Source organism: Chiroxiphia lanceolata, chromosome 3 (assembly GCF_009829145.1).
Source record: "Chiroxiphia lanceolata isolate bChiLan1 chromosome 3, bChiLan1.pri, whole genome shotgun sequence".
Classification (NCBI taxonomy): Eukaryota; Metazoa; Chordata; class Aves; order Passeriformes; family Pipridae; genus Chiroxiphia; species Chiroxiphia lanceolata.
This window is the reverse complement of record NC_045639.1, coordinates 7,160,115-7,185,800: the sequence shown is the minus strand read 5'-3', so window position 1 is coordinate 7,185,800 and position 25,686 is coordinate 7,160,115. Positions and strand designations below refer to the sequence as shown.

Below are 25,686 nucleotides of genomic sequence, written 5' to 3'. Positions count from 1 at the left end.
GTAAGTGACTTGGAACACAAAATTCCCAAAGCAACAGAATAGCTTCTAAGCTGGTGATAATGGACACAGACAAGAAATCTGATGTTATTAAAAAGTAGGGAAGTCATTATGCAATATAATTACGAAGAGGCAAAGACTGCTTTTGTGAACTAATTGTGAATTAAAGGCTGGGGGTTTTTTCTGGGAAAAGGAACCTAAGGTTCATTGAAAGGCAGTGAAGTCACTACATCATTTCTGAGAATAGAAGTTGGGCTCTGAATTGCTTGATGACGTGATATCTGGGTCATTGTGATGTCTTTGAAAAATTTACCCCAATCTAAATCTGAATCTGAGTTTCACTTTGGCACACAGCAGTCCCCAGCCACTTCATGTGTCTATAATTCTTACTCTCTCACTACTAATGCATCTGGTGGAAGTGTTTCCCTGTTAAATAGAAAGCAGTCTCTTTCCCTGACCTTGGTGTGGTTGACTGAAGTGATAAACACCATGTTTAGCTGACAGAGCTCATGCCAAAACCAATTATTTGAGACAAAACCCAGTGTTTTAGAAGTCTATATCCAAAATTCATTCACCTTCCCTCTCAAAAAAATATTACAGGCAGTTTCTTGGTTACTGGTTCTGAAGAAATAAAAGAAAGTAAAAATATTTTTTACTGAAGCTCTACATGCCTAATAGAAAGCAAAATTGGTACCAAGATTGCTATAAATTAGATTTGTTACACCTAGTTTTGTTTGTTTGGTTTGGTTTTTTTGTTCCCTATATATTTTCTTACCCTATCCAGAGGAGACCCTCTAGAGGTTTGCTTTGGTTTGGAATATGCACCAAATATGCACCAGTCAATCCCAAAGCAAAATTGAGTAAAACCACAGAAGAACCCAAGAGTGAATCTTTGACAGCAGCAAACACTTCCTTAAAGACATATTGTCAATATTTCTTGTCCAAAATCCCCCATTGGAAAGACCAGAGGTGAGATTCTCTGTACCTCTCACCCTTGAAAAATAAGTGACTAGGAAAACAGGCTCTAGTCTTGCAGACACATCTACCCACTCTTGGTTATTCTTCTGGTTGCAGAAGCAGAACACTGACTTTCCACATGGCTTCCCCATTAAAGCTTCAGATTTTGGGAAGCTCTACCAAGATGACCTTGCTGGAAAAGTAATGACAGACCTTGCGGCCTGGATTGAGAGGAAAACTGACAGTGACTCAACTAACAGCAAGGTCAGCCCATCCCCAAGAAAAGTCACATCAGTATTTAGAAGGATTGGGACACAAGGAAACCTTCTAATCTACAATGTGTCATATGGCTGAGAGCACAAAATTTTCCATCTTCTAAGTTGGGCTGCAGTACATAAATTTAAGATATTAGATGGGTGATGTATGGGAGAACAGTTTCCACTGTTCAAGTACAAAATAATTTACATTTGAAAGCCAACCTATGATTGAAACTCATCCTCTAACTCCCAGGGTAGTTACCTGGGGTAACTATATCTCTAAAGATCAAAGAGCTTCACATTTGGGAGCAAGTTGCTCAGAGCATACACATCTGTGTAAGTCACAGGCTCCCTGGTGGGGTCATGTACCAAAGTGATGCCTGTGACTCTTCCATTTCCCTCTCCCTTGTTACCTGCTGAGCTCTGGGAAATAGAATAATTGCACCCTATCTGCTCTTACTGACACTGGAGAAAAGGATGCCTTCTTCTGTCAGATCCTTTCTTTTTCCTTTTGCCTTGCTGGTCAGGTTCTTTCTCTGTCTCCCTAGTCGTGGTATACAAGCAAACACAAGCCAGATGGCTAAAACCATCAATCTGTGTTAAGATTTATGTTAGGAACAGAGAGGTGAAAGGCTCTAAATACCGCTGCTAATCCCCAAAGCCATTAAACCGCCTCCTCCTTGTTGCTAACGCTTCCATTTGCATTCTCCTTCATGTCAGCACACGGAGAGCCAGCGCTGCACAAACACCTTTTATTTTTAACTGTGCATGCATTGAGGAGCTCTTACACCAGAGCCAGCTCTACACTGCAGGAGGCTGCTACTTCATCTGCATTCAGGTCCTGTATCCCAGGCTGCATGCTGCTGGCTCTTCCCTGCCTTCCTCTAACCTTTCCTCGGCAGCCCAGTCTCATCCTTCAGGATTTGTTCCTTTTCTCAGCATTTTCTGCTGTTTCCTGACTTCCAGATATTTCTCGGTTCCCAGCCAACCCATGTGTCTCAGTCTGCTCCTCCTTGCAAGCGTGGCTCCATATACTGACCATAACCAGGGGAGAGCTGGAAAGGCACTGTGGGACTGGACCAAATCCCCTCTGCAGCTTTGTTGGGAACACGCTCTGGAAAACAGAGCAATGAGATGGGCAGAGCTATACAGGAGGCTGAAGTGACAAGCTGCCTTAAAAAACCCCAAACAAACAAAAAAACCCGTAAAAACCTTTCAGTACTGAGAGCTACAGCCATCCTCCTGAGCTGTAGCTGAGCTCCTCCCCCCATAGGGGTCTGGCTGGGAAAGTTCCTGCTGTCAAGCATTTCCCTAGCAGGTATTCCATGATCTGCCTGCACAGTTTCCACTGGAACAACAGCAGATGAGAAACAGTCTCACACTTCTGAGGAAATGGATCCCATTTTGGGTCAGTCTTGAAAAGCTTCTTGTGTCCAGCCTCAGAGCAGGCAGTGTTGTGGGCCAGGATACTTGCCTGATGCAAACCACCTAAACCATGAAAACATCAGGCTTCCAGCAGCTGAAAAGATCAAGCAGATTCTCACTCTCCACATTTCTCTCTCACACCTTTCCTAAACTTTATCCCAAAGCTTTACCTACCTGACTACATGATCATCTTCATACCCTTAGCGAGCTTTACAATCATGTGTCTTATGTCTGTTTACAATCCCTACTAGTTGAAAATAACTTCTTTTTCTTTGCTGACAACCACTTCTGATACCTAAAAGGAGTTTCACAACAGTGTACAGGCTCTGTGTCCTCCTCAATCTAAGAGTCAATGTTGGTGTACCCCAGTAAACCCCACAAGAACACAAGAAGGTTTCATGAAGCCCAAATATATCTATATGAGGCTTGCAACAACCTAGGAGCTCACAAGTTCTTTTGGTTGTTTTGATTCCTCCAATTCAATTCTCCACTGGGAGAATGTAACAGACAATAGCCCAGAAAAAGGCAATGTTTTCTTTGAGTAAAAGCAGATTTGGAAATGTCTGGCCAATGAGATCAACTAAACCCAAGCTTGACTCTTTTCTTCTTTACTAGTCAAAAGTTCTATTTTCTATAAAGCTTTCCCTCATCCTCAGTGCTCATAAGATGGAGAAGAAAAAAAAGAAAAGGGCCCTTAGGAAAAAAGTGATTCTTCTGCTTTGGAAGAAAAAATAGGACTTCTTTTGGTTCTGAACATTTGTATCCTTTAATCATGAAATCCAGGCACTATATAAGCCTCCACCTGACACTGGGTGAGTTTAATCAAATTTTTTAGTCTAATTATAAAGAAACTTTCACGGATATACTCCATGTATCCTGGACATACTGTAGCACTAGTGGTGTTTTCCTTCCCGTGTTGCTTAGTTACACCAGTCCCACAACACCGGAGCCTCACAGAATGTAAAATGTGTTTGTAGCTTTTGAAGGCATATCAAATAGAAACCCTTAGTACCAATCTCCTAAGAAGTTAGGCACTGGTGTTTTTTTATTTTGTCACCACATAGATGGCCTCTTTTATGTACCATATCACTTGATCTGCTGTAAAATACATATACCCATATGAGCCTCAGCTGCACATAAGGGCTATGCAGTAGCTGCTGATCCCACTGTGAGGGAACTGGACAACCTTGTTCCAGTGCAGGAAATGGTGCTCGCAGACAGGATCAGATTTGGATTTCTATTTCCCAGATGCTTCTACTTTACACAAAAGGAATGAGGCACTCCTTGGGAAAATAGGTATCAGGTTTTAAAAAAGAGCCTATTGCAAAACTTCCTTATTTCCTCTTGGCCCTGAAATACTGAAAATAACCAGGTTTTGTTTACACAAGTGCTAAATTGGATGTTTATGCAGTAGTCACACACAAAGTGGTATATTTTGCATGTGGTGCTACATTTCCAAATACAAGCTTCTAACAAAATCTCATCAGCAACCTAAGGCAGAGGTAATCACATGGAACAAACCCAAATTTAACTGCATCCTTTGAAAACAGAAGCACTTGAGTACCTGAAGTCACTCAGTGTCCGTGGCCAGAGAGGACAGGATATTTTGGATGATAACATAAAATGCATTTGGAATCCTTTACATGAGATACTACAACATGCAACAGAGCAGGAAGAAAAGATCCCTGACCAAAGATGTATTCACAGAAGGTATTAACAAGAAAAAGCCTCTGCTTGTTTATTTTCTGTTGCCAGGCATTCGCGTGCGAAGGGCCAAGTACAGAAGGCAACAGCCTTCCCTCCCCAACAACACTTCCCTCCCCTTACACCAGTCTCTCCCTCAGCCTAAGGTTACACATAGGCCATGGTGACTAATATCTGTCATTGGACAGTCCTTTGTTGGTGGAGCTAATCCTCTTTTTAACTATATTTAAGACCTAGAGGCTCTATAGCACCTCATAGCAAACATTCTTAGATCCTAACTGTGTGTTGGGTGAAAAACTACTTCCTTTTGCTTGTTTCCATCCTGTTTCATCATTTCCTGGGACACCTTGAACTTCTTGTGTTACAAGAGATGGTAAATAACTGCTCTGTATTCACCTTTTTAATTACCATGCTCGTCATCTTCCCTGTGCTCTCCCACACTGTTATCACACACAGCAGCCTGGTACTTGTATCTGCACGACCTCTGCGCCTTCAAGGACATCCTCATCCACCTGACACTTTGTTGTTTCAATGCAGCCCCTATCCAGGTGTCTCCCAGGAACTAGAATGCAGGGATTTGGAGTGAGTGGGCAAATACATAGAAACAGCCATTTCCCCAGACTTCTGGATTGATTGCAGGCTCTGTTGTCAGTCTCACAAAAGGAGACAAGGAAAATGTCTACAAAATGCTACTGGAGCAAAGAAGAGGAGGCTCCATTTAGCAAAGCAAAAGCAAAATCTCCTTACAACAGCACTTTTATAGGTTATGGTCCCACTGCCTGTTCATACCCTGCTCAAGCTGTGGCAGCGGCTGTCTGACACCCACTGAAACATTCTCACTCGTCTCTGCCTTTAACACAAGATTTCCTCCCCAGATTTCTAATCATTAAATGCTGGCATGGAGTCCAGAGCAGGTTAGATTGCTGTGAATGCATAAATACTGAGAGGTACCCTGGCATGCTCTCAATGGCTTCGTACATACGATGGTCATACACCATCTCATTGCATATTCACCACCTGAAAAGCCAAGAAAGACCTACAAGAGGCAAGACAAAAGTTTCACAGGGCAGAGAAATCAGAGATCCCTGGGCATCCCAATACAATAGCATAGGGATTGCAGCTCCATCAGAACTGCAGGGTCAGAGAAGTGAAATGCATTTGGCTCCTTCCAGCAAACAGCACCTTGCAAGCTTTGTGAGGGAAAGCAGGGAAGAGAGGAAGATGATGGTCTGACTGCTTGTAGTTTCAGCCTGAGAAAGCACTGAATCAGCTCTGAATATGAGAAGTGGGAAAACCTCCATGGAAATGGGAACAGCAGCTGCAACCAAAACCTTTAGGATGGCCCTCACTGAGCAGGAGGAGGAGGTCACAGTGATATCAAATTCCCCCAAATATTACTCCCTAAGGTCCATTTCCAGGGAGCTTTGAGCCCTGGTGGTCTTTGTACACCAGCCTGAACCAATCAGAAAAACCAGAGCCTTGTGACTTACAAGGCAAATCACTGCCCAGGTGAAACCTCCCATAAAGGAGATCAGGCACTTCCAGTAAACTGCCTGGCACCTATCCACAGAATAAAATAAAGCCCATGAAAAATATTTTGTGGAATACATTCAGGTGATGAATTAAGGAAACGAATCGGCTCATGAACACTGCAAATGCAAATAGAGAGGCCAAATTTATCAAACAAATTACCCATTTGATACAGGATTACTTACTAAAGGCTAACTTATGACTCCTTTGCTCACAGGGAGGACTGCTCCAGCCCCAGTGCAGTCTGCCATGGTTAGTGGAGAGGGAGATGCTTCTCAATACCAGTACAGAAATTACAATCCCTGTTTAGGAGTTCGCTCACGTATTAGTGCAGGGATCTGCCTTTTTAATACAAAGCCCTTCATTCAGCCATTTAGACAGTTTCCAATTTGATTCCAAGCCTGGGAGATCTCTTAACAATGAATTTCCTCTGCAATTGTAATATATTTGCACATTTATGCACAAGCAGGATGCTGTGCATCCTCCTGAAGTAACAGAAGAATTAATATAAGGCAGTAGCTCTTCTCCATATGGTTTGGGTAGGGGGGACAATGTTTTCATCAACCAGGATGAAAGCAGAAAACACATTAAATGTCATAACCTGAAATAGAGGGGAGACGAAGTTTTCTAAAGATGAAGCAATTTCTCTCTATTTTTCCTAACACCAACTGATACGGCTTAAAAAAAAAAAAAAAGAACAACCTCTTGGGTTCAGCATCCTTTCACTAGCTCTGAAAGGACACAAGTCTAAAAGTCTGTATCTTCTGTCTATCAACTGGTGTAATAAAAGTGCAAACCTGTCCCCTCTCTAACAATTTTTGCAATGCTTTAGTGAAGTAATTTTGTTACCCTGTTTAAAGTAGCGAGAAGTAATATAACCTTGAGTGCTGCAGCTTCACAGGATGGTCCCCCTTATAGCATTATTTTTGCCTAAAGAACATTTTCAGAAAAAATGGTTCTCCTCTTCAATCCAGTGATAACAGGTGGTAGATTTAGAAATACTTTAAACATTACAATTGAAGATAAACCTTTCATAATATACGACAGCCACCACGAAAAAAAAGCATTTGCCAAAGGTCCTTACAAGATTATCTGTCTGACATATTAAGTAGCTTGGTTTACACAGTATACAGAAGGGAAAAAAGAAAAAAAAGGTATCTTTGCCTCCAGCTGGCAACTGTTTACAAATACTCTTAATTTTCCTCCTGCAAATAGCATCCTAGAAGTAGCTATCACTGTAAGGTAAATGTTGGTAAATCTAGCTTTTCAAGGGGGATTGGTTTTATACCATTTCCTGGTCAGTCTTATAAATATATATATATATATTTAGCAATAAAAGTAATGTCCAGTGTCTGGGCTTCATGTAGAATTCTATTAGAAGAAACAATGCATTCCAAGACAAAAAAAATGGTCTGAGTATCAGCTCTGTTCCCGGAAAGCTCACTCATACTAGTAGTAGCAATGAATCCAGCGATGTAAGAACTACACGTCTGAGCCAGAACTGCAGGCATGGATATTTTATTTGCCTGAAAGATATGTAGCAAGACATTCTCTCAGATTAAGCAGAGAGAATGTTCCAACACAGCTGAAGGGAGAATGGCTGGGCTATCTCATTTCACAAGGAGATAGCACTCAAGTTTGTAAGAAGAAAAAACCCCAAAACTGTTTGTTGCATCTAATATGTTAAAACAGTGATCCATCTTAAGGAAAGAAGATTGGTTTTTCTACTGCAACAGTCTTTCAGCCTTGCTCTTTTCCTACCAGAACATACAAAAACTTCTCAGCAAAACCTCAGATGTTCAACAAAAATTCTGCCTGGACCAGAACTCTTTACTCGCCAAACCAGGACTTTTCTGGACAACCACTGAGATGAGATCCTCTGTCTGAGTTAAAGAAAAGCGGTTCTCTGCTTCCCTTTGGAGCATGCTGCCTCTGGCTTGGGTTCTGTACAGGCTACTGATTACTGAGATCAGAAATGCTGAGACAGTGACAGTTGCTCTGTTACTGCACAGTTTTGCTACATTCCCAAGACGTGACATTACTTCGAAGTCTGTCTCTTCCCTCTATATATTTAAAGTTTGCAAATGGCAAGGCTCTTGGCAGTTGTCTTAATATCAATATTATTACTTGACTAATTTCTTTGGCATTCCACTTGCAAAATAGGCTTAATGATATGTTCAACTAATGGAACAATTTCCCTATATCTATGTTCCACTTACTCTAATGCACTGAGGTGTAACTCCAGCTTCATTTCATTATCACTTGACTAGCTTAAGCACTTGCATGTCTTTTTTGGATTTATTAATGCACTGGGTTTAAAGTCATAACTACTTATGTATATAACTCCATGAATATATTCTTCTTTCTAAGCATTTTTGTCCACATCTATTAAAGTAGATATATTTCATTATGTTTCTGAAGGTGAGACACACTTTTAAAATGCCTTGATGTTTCTTCTCTAAGCTTAAAGCAATACCTCAGTGTTATTCTCTCCTGGGAGTGTTCAGATAGTGTCCTATCAATTTAAATTTAGGGCAAGTCTATCCTTAAAGACTTTTATTTCACTACATTAATAGTTTCACTTAAAAACAAAACCAAACCACCAGTTCCATCCATTTGTTCCAAGTGTAAATATCAGGAACTTATTAGCAAAGGTAGAGGCAGTTGCTAACTCCTTGACTAAGAAACCAGTCCTGCAAAGAGATGGGATAGCCCTACAGTGGGAGAGTCTGCTGATATCTTGTCCAAGTCTGCTTTGTTAAATGCAGATGGCAATTCACAAGAGACCCAAGAAAAGGGAGCAAACAGCAGATACAATGGTCATCTGGTGATCTTCATCCAGACCTTCAGCTGATGTTCTCACCATGTGGCATTTAGGATGGGGCTGACTTCAGCTGACATCTGTAGAAGTGGTGGTACCCTGTGGAAAAGTGTCAATTGAAGACAGCAAAGAAAGTCTGAGATTGTATATTAATTGTTAGGGCACTCCTCCAGGATACTGATTATTTCTCTGGGGGCACTTCAGGAGAGTCATTTGGGAACCATGTATCTGTCCTGCCTCTCCCTGTCTCCTCACAAGTTGAAGATCTAAGTGACTCCTATAAAAGCATACCAAACTTGTATCTTGGTGATACAAGACACTAAAATAAGACCTCGCGAATCCCTGACTACTGACCTCCCCACAGCAAAGCCTTCATTGAGTCAGGAATAAAGTTTTAGATGCTAAACTGGTTCCTTTTAAGGCTATGGCTCATCAGACAGTATGTGCTTAGGTCTGTCCTGGTTAGAACAGCTGGGACCGATTCATCACTGAATGGGTATAGCCCAAACTGTGTATTCTATAGCCCTCCATGCCATTTCCCAGAAACTGTTGTCAGTAGAGACCTGCGAGGTGGGGGGGGGGGGGGGGGGGAATGTTCCTGAGCACCCTCATATCCTTTTATGGAATGAGCACCCTCATACCCTTTTATGGAACTCCCCGCTCTGAGGGAAGGACTAAACACCCTTTTATGGAATTCCCCACTCTGAGGGGAGGACTGAACATTCCCACCTGAACTGGAGAGTATATAAACCTGGAGTTTCGGAACCTTTTTACCACTCGTGGGATCCAGAGGAGGACCGCAGCTCATCGCTCTCAACCTGCAGCTCTTCACCACCCTTGGCCGGACTACAGTTACCACTTTTGGTTGGACTGCAGCAGCTCTCCCACTAGCAGGTTTTTCCCCTCTCCCTTTGCTTTGGACTCAAGGGGGGGCCCAGGGAGCACTGCTTTGTTTGTGCCCCGGGGTGCTGGGTTGTACATTTGGGTTGTACATTTGGGTTTTGTGGGTTATTGCCTGTTGCTTGTCTGTGTGGTCGTACTTATTGTATTATTTTATTAAATTGTTATTCTGACTTGTAATCTCTCTTTGAGTTGGCTTGGTTTCCTCTGCTGGTTAACTTTCAAACCAGCACAAGGTCCTTCTGGAAACCAGCAACATTAAGGCACACCAAAACCAGAACCATTAGTGTTGAGAAAATTGCAATGAGGAGTCTATGAAAATGGGTCCTAAGGTCTTTTAACATTCTATACCAAATTATGGATGCTGAGAAGTAAACCATCTTTCTCTGGACAGCTGTAATCTTTGGATCCACCTTTTGCATAGTCATATGCCTGGAAAACACTGGATTTAGATGGTCTCCATCACAACCACCTCTCTGTAGTCACACATCAAAATCCCATTTTTAGTTCAAGCAAAAAAATTGTAAAACCTTTCCATGCACGAGAATGAATATACTTTTAAAACTATGGTACAGCTGATCATCTACATAATGTGGTGGAATGCAATTATGGTTTTCTATAACATGAGACCCAACCACACAGGTTCTCTGTAGGCAGGAGTTCAACAACGTCAGGTTTTTAAAAAACCTAAAAAAAGAAATAAATCTTCCACCTTCCTCTCTTTTTGCCTTTGGGCTTGTCATGCTTCAACTCTGAAGAATCTACTTGTCTCTAAAACTTTCAGGTCCAAGTGGGTTTTACATTTATAACAACAATACAAGGCTTTAAAGCATGATTTCAAAGGCTTTAATGATGCAGGTGAGCATTAAGACTCTTGATTTGTTGACAAACTGATGTTGTATTCTACTCTGGCTTAATCTGAAGGGCAGAGACAGAGCCAGCAACAGTACGTAGGGTACTGCCACTTTATCCTATGGGTTGGGGTACACTGCCAAAAAAATAAAATCACATATTGAATGGATTAGACTTGAATGCAGCCTTTGAAATGCATGTTTAGTGTGCTCCAGACAAAAATATTATTAAGCAGTTAGAGACCACTCGGTGCTTCCTGAATAATTCAATAGGTCTTTAAGTTTCAAGTGTCAATCATTGCAAACTGGAGATTACAAAGTCATCTACAAAAAGCTTTGTTCTAGTGAGATGAGACAGAAATATCACAATTTTCATGCTACCAGCCAAAGCAAAAGGAATAAAAACCACTGTGGCTACTGCAACAACACATTCCTGTAGAATTAATAGAGATTCAGAATACACCAAAGCTCTGCTTCCTATTACTCCAAGGCCCTTACCACTAGACAGACAGACAGCATGAACAACAACTGCCACTTCTGAAGTGGGTGATAAAACAAAATACTAAAATCTGGATCTTGTCACATGAAGTTGGACTGATGTCAGCGCAAAGCAAAATAAAATGGGAGAAGGTTTAGGGTTGATAAAATTACAGAACACAGATTTGTAATGATGTATGATAAAAATAAATCACAGGCTTATGGGGGGGGAGGATGGACTAACAAATTTACTATCCACAAGGTTTCCTTAAATTCTAGAAAGCAACCTCCTGTATGAAATCTAAGATGAATGGCTAACACTTCTGAAGTGCTCCAGCGAGAGCCATCTTTCTCCTATTCATTCTTGCACAGGGACAGCTCAAGTTTAAAGTCCTCATTCAGACACAGTTGGGCTCTAACCCCTGTGGTATCTTTTCAGACCCAGAGAAACCCTACCAGCATCGTTAATGAAAGAGCAAAGCGTGTACTAAGTGTATGGAAAAGCAATATACACTAGGAGCTACATACATTAGTGCAAATCATTTTGTTCTCAAGAGTGCCAGCACCAGGTTTCAGGAAGAAATACAGATACAGCAGAGAATGAAGGAGCTAGCTGTACAGAGCACACAAAAGCAGTATCACAAGTAGTTCTGATGGTTCACACATTTTAAATGTCTGCATTTGTCCAAGATCAGAGCCTCTACATGCAGCTGATCTTTAAAGAAAGTTCTCATTATAATATTTGGCTTTGGAAGGAAGACAAGATGCCAACTGTTGTCTTTTTGCTGCACCCTTTTTTGAAGTCAGATGGTACTTGATTACTATACCTACCTATAGGGAAAAACTCGCCCATTTTCTTCTTGAAAATTTTGTAGTCAATCTCCAAAAAGACACAGAAGATGATACGATCCACCTGTAAGAAACAAAATGATTCACAGTGAAACAATTGCAATCATCCATATTGGTAATAATAGCCAATAAAGGCAAAGAAACTTTTAAGCCAATACACTTTTATGCTCCAGGTAAATAAGAAAACATCATAGGGATGCGTGTTTTGACTTTATTGCGCATCTGTGTTGTAATTTATAAAATAACCTTTGCAATCGCAGCTCACAAATGTATTCTTTGTAAACTGCCTCCTGTTTATGCAAACTGCTCTTGAGCACAGTATAAATGACTTCTGGCATTCCAGATGAGGGCTGGGATGCAATGTTTGATGAAAGAGTCACATGGGGAGCTTCTAATAAGCATACAAAAGAGTAAATGGGTAAGCAAAGAGCTCTTTTTCCAATCCTTGTCCGACAAACCTATTTGCAAACCCATTTAGTATTTTAAAATGGCTCTAAAAGGTTTCATGTGGTTTTAATTTACATGAAAACACTTACTCTCGCTATAATACAAGCAGAATGCAGCAAAAAACAAAAGCTGATTAGATGACAGGTAGCGCATGGGGTAAATAAAACATTTAATATGCCATCTACTTCATCACGGCTGAGCATATCAATGAAACCACAGCCCATAATGTATGCACCACCCACCAGTGAGTTCAAATAAATTCTTTGGGAGATCACTGTATGTGAAAAGCTTTTTTAAAGCTTTTTTGTTTTTAAAACAAAACAACAGAATTCTAAAGCCTTTTAGGCTAAAAAACACCCACACTGAACTTCAGCCTCGTAATTTCTTTGTGTTATCTGTTTGCACTGCCCAGCACAAACTGTCACTGCAGCCAAAACCCAGCTTGGAGGGGGTCTGAGGAAGGCAAAAAGACCCTCCCACAGCTGAGCTGAGGGATCTGCAACCCAGTAATCATCTTTTTCTCTGAAGTTCGTAAGAGCTTAATCAGAAAGGGATGAAGCCCAAACAACAGGAAATTCAGCATCTTGTCCTGGTGTCTCCACGGGTAATAAGATGATCTGTCATAGCGGAACTACTCAAGAGTGCCTTTGCACTTGCTAGAAAAAGCATCAGCCTTCCCCCTGCAGGGAAATAGTGGGAGGAACGCTCTCAAAAAATTCCTTCTTTCCCTTATCTTCAGTAGAAAATGCTGGTTTTTTGCTGGAGCTGCTCTTGGAAGCCAAGTCCAAGCCTTGGCTTCAAAGACACCGTTACGCTGAACAGCTCCGGATGTCATTTCAGAGCCCATTTTGGAGCATCTCAGTAGAATACAGAAGGGGATGAGAGCAGGCAAACACCAGTTAAGCTGGAAAATGCCAGTAGCTACTAATAAGGACATCTCTGAATCAAAGGTGACTACAAAACCTGAATGATCAAACTAATTAGGAAATTTCACAACTAGCGATAGGACAAGGGGAAACGGTCTCAATTTGCACCAGGGGAAGTTCACATTGGATATTAGGAAAAATTTCTTCACTCAGAGTGGTTAAGCATCCTCAGTGATGTGATAGAGTCACCATACCTGCAAAGGATCAGAAAATGAGTGGACGTGGCACTTTGTGATATGGTTTTTGTGGGCACGGTGGCATTCACTCACAGGTTGGACTTTCACTCAAAGTATGATCTTGGAGCTCTTTTCCAGCCTTACTGATTCCGTGATACTATATGAGACTGAAGGTACAGGCTATGTTAGTGTTAAGGAATAAAGAGGCTTGTAAGCAGGAGAGAAAGCAGCAGGGCAGAGCAGGGAAGCGTGTTGGCAGATTTGTCAGCAAGAAGACTGCCTGTTGCTGTCTGCTCATATGATTCTCACAGAACCAAGCTGTTCTGTGCATCCCTCGTAAATAAATCAGGCTAGACCTTAAAAATATGCTGGACTGTGGCATCAGCTACTCTTCACAAAGGGTATAACAAAGAACTCAACTAGTTATATGCTCAAGCCTAAACCCCATACTCATCTTTGTACTCAGGAATTCATAATGTAAATTATCATTGTCCAGAGATGCTACATTTTAACTACAGGAGAGTTTAGATGATCTTTAAGGTACCTACTAACCCAAACCATTCTATGATTCTATGTTTCTACCTAAGTTGGGTGTTTTCAGGAGGGAGGCCATAGTCAGTGAGTGCTTAAATTACATTTAATGTGAAAACTGGATTAAGATAGTGCTGGGGTGGTGCTAGATTGTCATCTTCTATCTCTGCCTTGTGAGCAGAGCAGATATTCAAGCACTAGAAGTGATAGGCCCAATATATGAACTAGAACAGACAAAAGAGCAAGGACGGAAATGTATAAAGCAGAGGAGGAATGATATTCCCACGCAGAGAAGTTCTGAGTCTCTATATAGTCTCATATTCTCTGCTGTAAATCCTACAGACATTTGCCTCATTCTATATAGTCCAACTTCTCAAGGTGTTCCCTTTATTTATTCAGTGCAGCTGACAATGATAAAACTTCTGCAAATGAGAATTTCTACTCCTTCTAATATAATTCCTTAATTTAAAGATAGGGAATCTCTCTGGAAACGGTAGACTATTTCAAAATTTCTAGCCTCCTGACTGTACACATCCTATATATAAACCTGTTCCATTTCTTCTTACTGTGAGAAAAAATGCTCTATTTTTAAGTATGCATAAGATATTGTGATGACAGCTGAAATCCTGTGTTTATCTGATTGAATGGCATGTGTTGGCAGATAGTAAATCTGAAATTAAAGCATATTCTATCATCCTGCCAGTCATTGACTATTTTATCTAACATCCCCCGCTAAAATAACTCGAGATTAGGTAGGGAAAGTAACCCTTGTCCTCACTGTTCCCATTCTAGCTACAATATGGAGAGGTTTAATCCAAGTGACTACCAACCTGCTTTGCCTGCTGGCCTACAAAAGCTCAGCAGGATTTTTAGGATGCACATTTAGGAAAGCTACTCCTTATTCAAAGAGGAAATCTCTCCTCCCATTTGGCTTGGAAATGGCATCTTGATTCAAGTGTCACACCACCCCTTTAGCGAGGGCAAGGAATAACTCCCAGGGACTCCCCCTGGCTGTGCCCAGGGAGCTCACAGTGCCTTTTGTAGGTGCCTAGCTCCTCCACAGCTGACCAAGCACCACTCAACTGCAGCAGAAGTGTAAAGGAGCTCCAAGCCGAAGATATTAAAGCTCATCCTTGATTGACAGCTCTTTTTTGAAGGCTGGTATTAAAACCAACCATCCTCTGTCAGAGCCTGATTAAATTCTGGTCGCTTCATGGCTATGAATAGGTGGATCAAAGAACCCCAAAATTAAGAGCACTGCAGCACAGGAAGAAGGGAGTTAAAATGCATGAGCTGTTCATTTACTAGGCAGCTTCACAGCTCAAGGCTGTGAGTATATTTGAATTCTATTTTTTTTTTTTAAATATAGATTTTTTTTTCTTGGGCCCTGCTCTCCTTGCCAGGCTCTATTTCATTTTGATGGGGATAACTTCCAGGTGGTTTTGTTAGTTACACCTGATAAGAATTAGTAAAATTCTGCATTGCTTACAGAGCTTAGGCTATTTTCATAGAAACCCAGAATGGTTTGGGTTGGAAAAGACCTTAAAGATTAGCTAGTTCCAATTCTCCATCATGGGCAGCAACACCTTCCACTAGACCTGGCTGCTTCAAGCCCCTTTCAGCCTGGCCTTGAACACATTTTTTGCAGTACAATGGACCTTAAGACCAGGGTTTTAGAAGGATAGTTCTCATTAACTGAAAACTGCTTCACTGGGTATAAAAGCACTGTTGACCTAATAGCAGCAGCACTGACCTGGGTACAAAGAAAGCAACAAAAACATTTCCTCCTGGTTTCTGCTCATTGGGGTTGTGTTTGTTTGTATTTTCCCTGGTGACTTCAAGAGCACTTTGCATCTTGTGAGTTTTCAGTTTACTGGCAAGTTTCTGCATCCTGGGTATGTTCATTCATAGACCACTAAGGGTCTACAGGAGCTCCATGGGAGGCTGGACAGGTGCTCCGGGACTAAATGGTCATCGCAGCACGGGAATGATGAAAAGCTGCTGAGGGTCCCACAAACCCTTCCTAAAGGACCCTTCCCTCTACTGTAATGTGTGAGAGGACACTGCATGTGTATGTGCACATCTCTGCGTGCAGCTGCTGCTATAGGAAGAATTTATACTCTACAGCTGTATCTATATAAAAAAGACAGAGAGAAAGTTTTTACATGGGCATAGGGGGAATGGTTTTAAACTAGAAGAGGAGTGGTTTAGACTACATGTTAGGAAGAAATTCTTTACTGTGAGAGTGGTGAAACACTGGCACAGGTTGCCCAGAGAAGCTGTGGATGCCCCATCCCTGGAAATGTTCAAGGCCAGGTAGGATGTGGCTTTAAGCAACCTTGTTTAGTGGAAGTTGTCCCTATCCATGGCAGGGGGGTTAGAACTAGGTGATCCAACCCTTCCAACCCAAACCTTTCTATGCCTCTCTATATATATTTTAGCATCGAAAATGTCTACGTTTTTATCTCAGCTCTTTTGCTGTGGTCTCAGGCAGGCTGTCTGATTTCTCTGACTTAATTTCTCTATATGTCTAGGGGACAGGAATACCTTGTTCTGCACTTATGCACTGCTTCAAAGAGATACTGCCAAGCACAATCCACAGGACATGCCAAATGCTGTCATAGGTATAGCTATATGTATGCCCAAGTGCCAAGCTGAAGATCTGAAGCAGAAAACTGATCAAAAGCCATTCTAGATTATTTCACCTAATGAGTGTTTCCATGCCATTGCCACCCTGTGTCCTGACAAAATAACAGCTCACAATGAAAACAAATCCAACTGTGTTTCAGCACTCCCAAGTATTTCATGCATGTCCCCAGTACCAGGACATTTACAAAAAGTTTCATAACCATTTAAATCTTACCAGAAAATACACAGTAGAAAACCAATGCAAAATCGTTAAAAATCTTTCTCAATCCCAAATCAAATGAATGTTGTAACAAATAACAAAGAGAAGGAAGCAGCTTTTTGCTCTTTGTACGTGTAGCAAATCCCTTTTATAAAACACCCCTGCCCAATCCCATCAGGACCTACTGTCTTAAGGTGATGATGAACACCAGAAGCTTGCTGAAACATTTTTCATTTATCAAAATTCCATGGAGTTAATTCAAAACCCAGTGAAGCCAAACAGAGGGGTTTTATTGACTTCAACGTGCTTGGATCGGCGCCTATACTCTGTAACACCAGATAGAACGTTTGCCTCCTTAAGAATTCAAGCTCTTCTGATACAGACATTTCTTTACCCCAAATGTTAGATACTTGCTCAAAGATATACTTAACAATCACGGTTCAGAGCTGCCTGAACCCACTAATACACCTAGACTACAGTGCTGGTTAGGAAGGAGCCCTGAGCCTTCAAGGCCAGTTGGATGGGGCTTTAGGCAACCTGGTCTAGCGGAAGGTGTCCCTGCCCATGGCAGGAGGTTGGAACTAGATGGTCTTTAAGGCTGCTTCCAACCCAAAGCATTCTATGATTCAACCATGCTGCAATCTCCCATTTTGCTTCTAACTGGACTGTGACTGGTCAGGTAGCCCTGTTGGCTTTCATCGCCTGATGAGACATCCCTTGTAGAAACCAGTGGCAACAAAGCCACCTAAGTCAGGTTTTCAAGGTATGCTCTTACAAAATCAAAATCTCAGTTGTAGGAAGAACAGAATAAGGAGCAAGAGATTTTTAATGCACCATGGGGTCAGGACAGGAGTGTCCTAGCTCGTCCCTGCACACCGTTTGAAATGTCTTCTATTTCTGTGACAAGGGCTGAGTTTGCTGTTCTGAAGTCCACATTTCTCTCTTGCTTATCTTCAGGGACCTCATTTGCCATCTCTTTCTTTTCTGTTTTTCTGACAGAGTTCCTCCCTGCCCAGGACCAAAGTGACTCACTGAACTGCCTACATACAGACGTACACATCAAAGAGACAAACATTGGTTTCTGGCCCCCTTAAAGAAAGATGTCATTGGTGCTGACAGTCTCCCCTTCAGCCTGATCTGATCCTCTGGTAATCCTATTGCAACCAACTAACAGATGGAAATACCAGCTTTGCAAAAGAACACAGGCATCTGCCATATACCTCACAGCAGCTGTGATCCACTTTGCCAGAGTTGCTGCCTTTCCTATGCATCAGGCACATCTGGCCAGCTGTCCAGATAGCAGCCTGCCTGCCTAACCAAACAGAGTAGAGAGGACTGTATCTCCCCTTGGAAACCAGCCCTGGTCGAGGGCAGAAGTTTTCATGTACTCCTTCTGAAGGTGAGTGCTTCAGGCCCTGTAAAAACTAATCTTTTCACAGCACTGTAAATTAAAATTCAGCCTCCTGGTATTATTACTAATTTCACAGAAACCATTAGAGCATAGAGCCTAGCCGACTGTCTGCTCCTTTTGGCATGACATCATGGTCTATGATTGCAGAATTACTCTCACAAAGAACTTCAGTCAAGTATTTATGGCAAATACAAAGCTTTGGCACTGCCTCCATCCTCAGAACAAGATTTAAGCGGGGCAGAGGTGTCAGACTGGTGATACGGTGAATTTGACAATCAACGAACTGTGTGATGATGTTCACAAAACTATTCACCTCGCCTTAAGAGCTTTACTCTTGGCCCAGCTTCAAAACCACTGCAGACCTGAGCCAAAATGCCCCGCGTTTACTTGACCTTGCAGTCATCCAAAAGAGCCCAGCTTCAGGAAAAAAGGACATCTCTCGATCACCCTTCAATCCTCTCTTAGGACACAGCTCTTTGGTTTCCACGGATTTGAGTTTTGAGGTCCCTTGGAATCCAAAGCAAAAACCTAAATAAAAATCCACATTACTACAAGACTCCTGCTACTAATGGTATTAATGGAGCGTTATGATATCACATCAAGAGCAAATACCCGTTGAGGACTAGCTGTGAAGAAGCAACTCTTACTTAAACCAACATATTACTTAGGCAGCCATTGAAGGAAAAAATAATACAAACCACATGTATTATAAAATGATTTATGCTTATCACAAATAGAGTGGAATAGTTTCTATGGTGGTCCCACTGCAGTTAAAAAACAGAAACAGAAAGTTATTATTAGTGCTTTAATATCCTACTTCATGATGGAACACATACTTCTCTTGGAGTCAAAGATAATTAAAAGTCCAAAGGTAATTTAAAAAAAAAATCACAAAACAAAAAAACCAACAAAAACCCCCACCAAAAATTTATTACCAGTTTAAAACATTAATACAAACAACATCCCTGTACACAGGGCTTTGCAGCAATCCCTGCCTCTAAAATAAAATGCAGTAGCAACATGCTTAACAATGAACCTCAAGATAAATTTAAAATACGGTCAGAATGTCTCTCCTTGTCCTTTGTGCCCGCCTGTTTCTACAGCTCTGCTCATATTCAACAGCTGAGGGCAAATTACTCCCTGTATCACACAGGTACCACCAGTGCAGTTATCACTATGGCCCAAGCCTATCTCCATATTACACATTAAAACCCATAATACTGCTCAGTGGAGAACCACTTTTACCCACAGGTCTCAAGCACACACAAGAACACATCAGCATTGCAGTTTTGTGACACTTTTGATAGATCCCTGCCTCCAGGTGGAGATTTGATGTGTCCAAGGTCACAGAAAACAAGAGCAGCAGAACTAGACGAGGACCCTGGTTTTTTAACTCCTGTTCTCTCTCGACCAAAGATGTTATAGATGAAAAACAAAAGATCCCATCAGTGGTCACAAGCAAAGTTCACAAGCTTCGCTGCACACCACTGGTTTTCCTCTGGTGGAAATATCCTTTCAATGTGCCCATATATTGTGAGAATCAATAATGATAACTCTTTTTTCCCTAATACATTGCTTGTTTTTCAAAGGTTACTTATTCTCCGTGAGAGAATTCACTCTGTGAATATCTTCAATACCTTTTTAATACAGTGTATTATTCAAGGACAGGCAGAGTTTTCCCTTTTGGACACCTTTGTGCTGAGCTGTTAGTTTTTTGTGTGAACAAAGCACCTGCCTGACAAGCAGAATGGCTATCCTAAAGAACCAAGCTGGATCTAAAATAGGAAATTACAACAGCATTTTTTGAGGAATTCTCAATTTTTTGCTGATCATTTGTATATGTCCCAGTTACTTATATATTGCATGGTTATTCTGACAAATAAGATGTGATAGCCCTGCAGTGCTAATATAAACAGAGACAGGCTATAAAATAACCAGTCCTTAATATTCTACATGTGGTTTCTTTCTCAACTACAAAAAGTTTTTCAGTTTCCCAAAGGTGAAAAAACCTGTAAAACCAGCCTAGGATTTAAGGGAATGTCTCAGTATATTTCTTTTGATGGTCACTAAAAGTTGTCAGGGAAGGGGCAGGAGAGTAGTTTAAAAATGCATTTGTTTTTACCAAGATATCCATCAATCAGCACAACTCACTTCTATGCCACACAAACACGATGACATAAAGCCCATTAATCTTCTCCAGCTTAATACCTACTGTCCTTTGAAGATACATGTTTGGAATATCTGAAGGCGACCTCCATTTTTCACAGTTCCCAGTCATAGGGCAGCTGACACAGCCAAGATAATCCTGTATTCAGCGAAACTGGGGGAATGAATGGATTCTGATGAATGTAATTTGCTATCTCAGTGACAAATGGCAAATGGGTAGAGAGGGTGTGCATGCAAATATAACTGCGTTAAATAAAGGCTTGTGAAGGATAGTACTCTGAAAATATCTGATAGGCAGTTTTACAACAACCGTGCCTTTTGGAGGAGATAAATCATCAGCTTACTTAGAGTTATCATTATATCCTCATTGTGGAGCTCCGCTGAATAAGATGGAATTGTGGCATACAATCAAGCAGGGCGTTGTGATCCCATAAGCCAAGTTTTTGCATTACGTTTTACCTTACAACATCAGTTTTTCAGTATCTTTTTAGTATAGCTTGGACTTAAATACCCCTAAGTTCCCACTGATTATGAGCGTCATAAACCTGCCTGGGCATCCAAACTGTTGTAGACTAATTCCAAAAAATGTTACATTCCACTAACACCAAAAGCTCTTTGCTGGATTGAGGTGTCACTTCAGAAAATTCTTATGTTCTTGTTGTAGTACCATGCAATATCTACCAATACAATTTCCAGTCCTTCCCAGGGCTAGCAGGAGAATCAGCACTACTTGCTCAGAGCCTACGACTCAAAAGTCAGAATACGCTTGAAAACAGAAACATAATCTCTTCCTTGCCATCATGTTAGTGGCTGCTGCAAGATTCTGAATAGAAAACAGCCACAGGTTTTAAAACCACAGAAAGACCAAGTGCTGGTACCTCCTACCCTTCAGACAGGTATGAGTATCACAGAATCAATCAATAGCCTGGGTTGGAAGGGACCTTAAACACTTCCTACCCCTCTGCCATGGGCAGGGATACCTCCCACTACACCAGGTTGCTCAAAGCCCCATACAGCCTGGCCCTGAATACTTCCAGGGATGGAACATCCACAGTTTCTCTGGGCAACCTCTTCCAGTTTCTAAATTATGAGTAATTTAAGTTTGGATGCTAGAGCATCCCCTCCTGCCGCAGAAACAGGAATGCTGATGTCTTGTGGCTGGGACAAGAATGTTGGTTTCTGGCTGTGATGCTGAGAATTCCTTAGCAGACTCTTGAGGGTACACAATGAATGTCTGAACTGCAGAAAAAGGGCAGGAGAAAGAGCTCCTGGAAGTAGCAGATGATGGCTTAAACACCTTTTTAGGTGTGCTGTTACAGGCAGGGTAAAATGGAAGTCATGATAAACTCAGCAACCATTTTCTCTCTGAGGTCAAGCAAAGGTTTGACCTCACCTCAGGGGCTGGGGTATGTTTCAACTGCTCACTGCTGTCACTTGGGCTTTCCACATTATTTTCTAAATTGTTGACAGAGGAAAAAAAAAATAGGGCTGGATCTTACAAAGTTGGTTTAAAATTCAACTTGTTTAGTATTTCCGTCTAAAGAGGCCAGATGACCCCCACGTACCAAATTATACAAGCACCTAAAACTCAGAAAGCTTTGCCAAATATATAATTTGATTAAGTCGTCCCTCAAACCTAATGCATTTGAGAGCAGTCCCCAAAGAAAACTCCCACTATTTCCCTTGTTTGTTCTCCCTTCTTTAATCATTCTCACCTTCATCCTACATTAATGTTCATGTAAGTCACTCTTTACCCAAAAGCCATTGACTTAAAGGCGTTTTGGATTAGTGCAGCCAAGTTTTTCCCATCCTGCTGGGAAGATGACAGCAGCACTTTGGACACCAATTTTGTCTGACTACATGTAAGTTTCCAACAATTCAACAAGTGTCATAAATATTACACTTTTAGGGGATGAAGAATGCTCACTTAACCTATATTAGCAGGAATGTACTGCAACTCCATATAGCCTCTGTTTGAGGGAGAATATAGGTAGAGATAACATTGATGTAGAAAGTTAATAATACCTCCCCGATGAGGAGATAAAAACTCCTGTAGTAGAAGCAAAGTGAAAGACCAGCTACAGACCAGGTTAGAAAGTAACAATATACGCAGAGTTTGCAAAACTCTTATTCAGAAAGTTTTGGATAAAAAAAGAGCCCTTTTAAACTACAAAAAAAAAAAAGCCTTCCCAAGAATATAGGCCACATGGTATAACTTGAAACAGCTCTGAAACCATTGCTCTTACTAAAACCTGTACTGAATCTCATTTATGTAAATATTACCTTATCTCTCTCCTTGAAGAAAATGTTTTATGATTAAGTTATCTGTCATTTAGAGATCAAATTAAACTCATTAATGCAAGCTATTAAAGACCATTTTCCAAGGACAAAGGCTGATTTTCTCAAATACTGTATGTCTCTCATTTTAATGCTGAAGGTAATCTTTTTGCCACCAGAAAAAGACAGAACCCGGCAGAAGAGAAAGCTATTAAATTTACAGTACTGCTAGAAAAAAACACGTCCATTCTCAGGGTGCTCACTCCAGTATCTCTTACAAAAAGGAGACCAATTCAAGATCATTTGCTTACTGCATGTCCCCAATTACACCCTATTTGTGCCTGAGACACTTAGGTGGGTTCAACAAAATAAATTGGGTTTTGTCAGATAATGATGATTGTAAAATGATGAGTTATTTTCAAAATGATTGATTACCAGCATCCTGAAAGAAACCAAGCCAGGAATCTGCATGACCTAAATGCAACCTCTATGTCTTTCTTGCTAATCAGAAGGGAGATCAGGAAGAACAACAAGCAGTGAAACAAGAAAATTGGACGTAAAATTTCCAAAAAACTCAAGGACTTGAGCTGGCAGCTGGGTCAACTCATGGAATGACTGCACTTCAAAGACTGGTTTTGGGATATCTGCACCTGTGAGAGAGTGAGACCAGTAAAGGAAGATCTATGCTTGAGACCAGATGTGATTATAGATTTAGCATGGGAGCTGGGACAGCAACCCAGCCAAAACGTCCTCATGTGAGAGGTCATTAAGCCACCTTGATACGATTGAGAAATGCCTTCCACAGAGGATATTGCAATTCTAATATAGGTTGTTTAGGAAAAAAAAAAATCTAGAGGGATATAAATGTCGACTGTATGCCAACATTTTTCATAAGGATTGAAAAGAGAAAAACGAGATTCATCTCTAAGGGATCACTTTTAAATTAATTTTAATAGACGGTAATAGGCTGACAGTCCTCTGAAAATAGCCAACAGATGTTCCAGCACTTTACCAAGTCCCGATGTCTAACCTTGGGTACACCAACTCCAAAAAATCCATCTTCTGGACAGAACTCTGTTTCCACAGTTGGAATGTTAATGATGGCTCTTAGTGGTTTTTGACTTCCACCACTGTGCTTAGTTGTTCTGTGGGTTTCAGGGCATGAGCCACAGAGGCGAGCAAGCACAGATTTATGTTTTATTAGAAAGGACAAGAAGTTACTTTATTTATGGTACGTTGCTATCTACAGATAACTTTCACTCTATCTGCTCATCATAAGGTAAAAAGCATCTAAATTACTAAGATGCTGCTCAAATACAATTGAGAACATCAGTGCAATTTATACAAGCTGCTCAAACACACCGATGCACATAAAGTCTGCAAAACCATTTACTGTCAAAATGTCAATGCTAAATGCACAAAAATGTAACTTATTTTATTCCATTAATTAACAAATGTGTGCACAGCACTTATAAATGTAAAAGCACTTTGAGCACTGAGAGCTAAGTAGCATTATTTTTACTCGTGTGGACGCACTGTATGTATCATACATAATAATCACCTCTTGTGGAAAGTATTTTTGGTCCACCGCCAAAACCTAACCTAGAGATTTGGCACTTCTGTTCAGTAAAGCATCTCTAAATGGTCCTGTTTGGGTTCCAGCTGGAAATTTTCAGCAACACATTCATTACTGGGTCCTTCAGAATGTATACCAGGTAGAAGGTGCCTTCACAACTCTGTAATTAACATCATATAGTGGGACAGCAAACATTTTACTGTGTTCTCCTTATTTGCCCAAAAGATTTGAGAAGACTGGCTCACTAGTGTTAGCTGTGACTTGACTCCTTCTCTTTGATCTGTACAAGATCTAACCGGCGTAATGGATATAACACAGGACTGGGATTCCCTTTCACCTTTGTGAAAGCTGTAGCTTTCAGTTTATTTTGTGATATCCTGGTGAAAAGCCTTACATAAGAACTCAATGGTCTCATCATTATCCATCCCCATGCTGTGATTTCTTCCCCTCTGATCCCCCTCTGTCTGGGCTTTCTTTTTCCCTCTTACCCTTTGTGACTGAGGAGATGCCATGACCATGAGATTTCCTTCCCAAACAAGAGCACAGAGAGCTTTCACCAGGTCACATTTCGTACCTATAAGCACATCTGTTGCAACAGCCTTGAAAAAAAATCTGCCTGGCTATCCTATCCTTGCACAAAATTGCTTCTCCATGATCACATTCATGGGGGAGTCTAAAATAACCAGAGACCAAAAAAACTTCACCATTCTCCTGTTCTGATTAGTTAACAGGAACAGTGATGACTTACAGCTGGCCTGAGTACCACCTGTGGTCAGGTTGGCCCCATGTTTCCAGAGGTTTTGGCTTCCTAGTTGACCTGGTGGTGATACACTCCATCCTTGTTATAGCTCTCAAATCAGGAGATATTTTATGCAAGCCTTGTATTTGTTTAAACGCATGCCTATCCGTAATATAAATTAGTCTGTGTGGGATTAACCCAGTCAAGAATTTCTCTTCTACAAATCTGTCTGGATATTCAGACTTAAAGAGTTTTAAAGACCCTTGTCTGTAACACACCTCACTCATTCCTATTGACAACTCCCCTACTATACCCCAGATACTGATAGGTATATTTATTCAGCATAGTTTTTTATTCTTCAATTAATGGGGAAAGAAAAACAAGAGTGGGAAATATCTGATGTGGTTAACATTGATCTATAAAGCTTGCTCCGATTTGCTCCACTTGAAACAGGGAAACCAATTTGGAGATTTTTAAAAAGAAAGAAAAGAAAGGAAGGATATTTGAACTGACTGACTTTGAACAGATGAAACCTTTAACAGTGTTTACAGTGTCAGCTTACAAACCTTTCCTGGGGCAGCTACACTGCATATCTTATCTATAAGGTAAACACAACAAGGTCCCACACCGGCTCCCAGCATCGCGGGGCCATGCAGGACCCACACAGCAAAGCTCGGCTCTGGGGGGCCTGGGATCAAAGCAAGGGGCGCCCCCAGCCCATCACATTGCTCAGCACCCACTCCCATCCTGCCTGGTTCCATGGCGAGCTCTCAGTCTTCCCCACTCATAAAGCAACATCTTTATCTCATTTTAGCCAGACA

General features: G+C 41.2%; 1 protein-coding gene across 3 annotated transcripts in view; it reads right to left on the bottom strand.

Moving 5' to 3' along the window:
- The window catches only part of MACROD2 (mono-ADP ribosylhydrolase 2), an 848,490-nt gene that overhangs the window by 77,583 nt on the left and 745,221 nt on the right, over nucleotides 1-25,686 (bottom strand). For all 3 annotated transcript variants that reach the window (XM_032684589.1, XM_032684588.1, XM_032684590.1), the window contains exon 9: nucleotides 11,751-11,832. In XM_032684589.1, coding sequence (XP_032540480.1) covers nucleotides 11,751-11,832 — 82 coding nt within the window. The remainder of the gene's footprint in view (nucleotides 1-11,750; nucleotides 11,833-25,686) is intronic.